This window comes from Oculina patagonica, chromosome 5 (assembly GCF_052425735.1).
Source record: "Oculina patagonica isolate OP01 chromosome 5, crgOcupat, whole genome shotgun sequence".
In the NCBI taxonomy this organism is placed as follows: Eukaryota; Metazoa; Cnidaria; class Anthozoa; order Scleractinia; family Oculinidae; genus Oculina; species Oculina patagonica.
In genome coordinates, this window is record NC_135762.1 from 5,311,007 (window position 1) to 5,313,457 (window position 2,451).

A 2,451-nucleotide genomic window follows, 5' to 3' on the forward strand; every position below is an offset into this window, starting at 1 on the left:
GATGACTTTGGAAGTTTGTACCGCATATTTTTGTTTTCACGCGGTCTACAAAAAAATTCGCTCTTAATTCGTCACAAAGTCGCGCGCGTGAAATGGGATCTAAGATGTAACAAAAACGAGCTCGCGAAACGGAACCCAATTTATTAAAAGGTCGCACACATGAAATGCCGAGACCCAAGAGGTGTCGCAAGCCTGTTATATCGTTCGCTCTTGGATTTTCAAAACATAACAAAATACAGTTATTTCCCCTGGTCGCATTCTTTATTGTTAACTTTCTGTGTTTTACATCAAGTTATCCTATGTCGGACTTCTACATCTAGCCACACACCAAGTATTAAAGTTCAAACGTTCCCATTGTCGCTCATACGAACTCAACAAGAATCAGAACCTCAGTAACGTAAACCCATAAAACCCATCACCACACGATTTAGGTGTCTGCCATTCTAGCCCGATCACTTCTGCATCATCTGCTTCTCCTTCGCGATCTCTGCGGCGACATCTCTTTCAAACTGGATCCTTTCTAAGAAGGAAAGGGACCTGCAACACGAACAAAGATAAATTGTTGTGTTATTGCACTTTAAGTTTAAAAATTAAAAGACTCTGGCGCTTGGGATGGCCTATCGTGGAATGAAAAATTGCCAATCTGTCTCGATTTTTTTAGTTTTTTTTTTATTTGCGTTCCTTTTTGCTTCATGCTTTCTCAGTCTATTTACTGTTCGTTCCTACTTCTTCTGGATTTTTTCTACCCTAAAAAACCTGAAAAACATGACCTTATGTACGGTAACGTTGCATCATTTGAAGTTTCAGGAGTAAACTCCCATAAGCGCAGTGAACTTGCAAACAATTTTTGAAATCTTAAAAAAAAAGCCACCAAAGCTTACCTCTTATGATTTTCCACCATCGGTTTTAGATTCTCTGCAGTCTGTTTCCATACCTTCGCTGTGTTAACGAGCTGTTTCTTCCAGTAAGTCATAACGGCTGTTGCGTGGTCCTTCATGTAGTCCTTCTGGTAACCGGCTATGGTTTCTTCACAGGATCGGTAAGAATCGTAAATAATTCCCATGCAGAAGTTTTTGGTCGTGAATTTGTCTTTTACCACTGCGATATCGTCGAACTTGCTTGGCCCTATTGCTATCGTACAAGTACAAAATCTGTGGCCTGAACCCGGAATTGGCGCACATTGGGGGTTGTTCTTAGGTGGCATGATGTGAGGTGTGACATGAAGCTTTAAGATCTTCGCTACAGCCTCCTTGGTATGACTTTCGAATTCACCTACTCTCGTAATCAAGGCCTTTGCGTGTGCTGCTGCTTGGCTGTTTTTGCCCCTTTTCATGGCCACGTGAATCTGGTCCAAAAGCGTGTCCACGAAGAGTTGACCATACATGCGGAACAGAGGTAGAGTCTGCTCATAAGAGCTTGCCTTGGAGTCGGCTGGCAGGAAGAAGTGGTACTGCTGTATCAGCATGGACCGCAGATTCTCTAAGCAATTCATCATGTCATCTGGGTCAGACTTGTAAGTGTCTTTACAGTGTTTGGCATAGCTTAGCATTCCACCGCGGTCTGTTCCAAACGCCTTTTTGATTTGATCAAATTTCAGTTCCTCGATTTCCTGGTCCATGTACTGTTTAAGCTTACTGATCTCTTGTGACAAGGAGTTGTAAACGTCCTCTGCGCTCAAGCTATCATCACCAAAAACTTCGGCAATCTGATCGAACAACGAGCTCAGCGCCGAGCCAACAACTGGTATGCTGCCTATAGCACCTGAAGTCAAATCAAGAGCAAGCCCCTTGGCTATCTCTGCCGCTTCATTTGTTCCTTCTGCCAATTTGGTTGGTTTCATTTCGATTACTTCCTTTATTGGGCCAGCGTAGTGCAGGTTCTGGCACGTAATGACATCCTGTGCGTCGGTGATTGCAATCAACCCACACACGATAAGGATCAAGGCACACAGCCTGGTCCAAGTAGAAGTCATTCTGCAAAACAAAAGGTGATGGTAAACGTGAACCTCGATTAAGAAAATGAAAAATACTTGCTGTGTTTTGTCATTGTTGTTTCATTGTTGTTGCTTGCTTTGTCTCTAATTTACATTCTTCTCTGTGTTAAGAACTAAATCAGTAATGTTATCCACGTAAAATGCAGTTTTTATAGATGAAAATAAAAATCAATGTAAGTATCAACATTGGAGTCAAAAACCTCGCTATCCAGTTGATCGTTAATGTTAAAGACCATAACAATGGCCACCACAAATACTCAAGTAAAATTAAGCCAAAAACACCAAGCTACAAAATCCATATAAAGTGTAAAAACTTTTTAAATAATCGTTTTGTTGGACAAAAATAAGTTTGTTATGAAAATAAAAATAGAAAAAACAACCATTTTTAAAAAATACCGATTTAGAAGTAACATATGTTTCTGTATCTGTGCTATTCACGAGGATGTCTATTTATAGTA

General features: G+C 40.6%; 1 protein-coding gene across 1 annotated transcript; it reads right to left on the reverse strand.

The window, feature by feature from the left end:
* Positions 1-439: 439 nt before the first annotated feature.
* On the reverse strand, positions 440-1,972 carry LOC144654947 (uncharacterized). The gene is made up of 2 exons (XM_078515179.1): positions 882-1,972; positions 440-537 (listed from the first exon to the last, which is right to left on the reverse strand). Exons 1-2 carry the CDS (start codon positions 1,970-1,972, stop codon positions 453-455), a joined length of 1,176 nt encoding a protein of 391 aa, XP_078371305.1. The 3' UTR covers positions 440-452.
* Positions 1,973-2,451: the final 479 nt, after the last annotated feature.

What these genes read in the sequence shown, in the direction of transcription:
- LOC144654947 (XM_078515179.1), bottom strand. Translation starts at nt 1,972, where the DNA reads ATGACTTCTACTTGGACCAGGCTGTGTGCCTTGATCCTTATCGTGTGT. An exon ending in ATGGTGGAAAATCATAAGAG is followed by an intron (nt 538 to 881) that starts GTAAGCTTTGGT and finishes TTCGTGTTGCAG; the next exon opens with GTCCCTTTCCTTCTTAGAAA.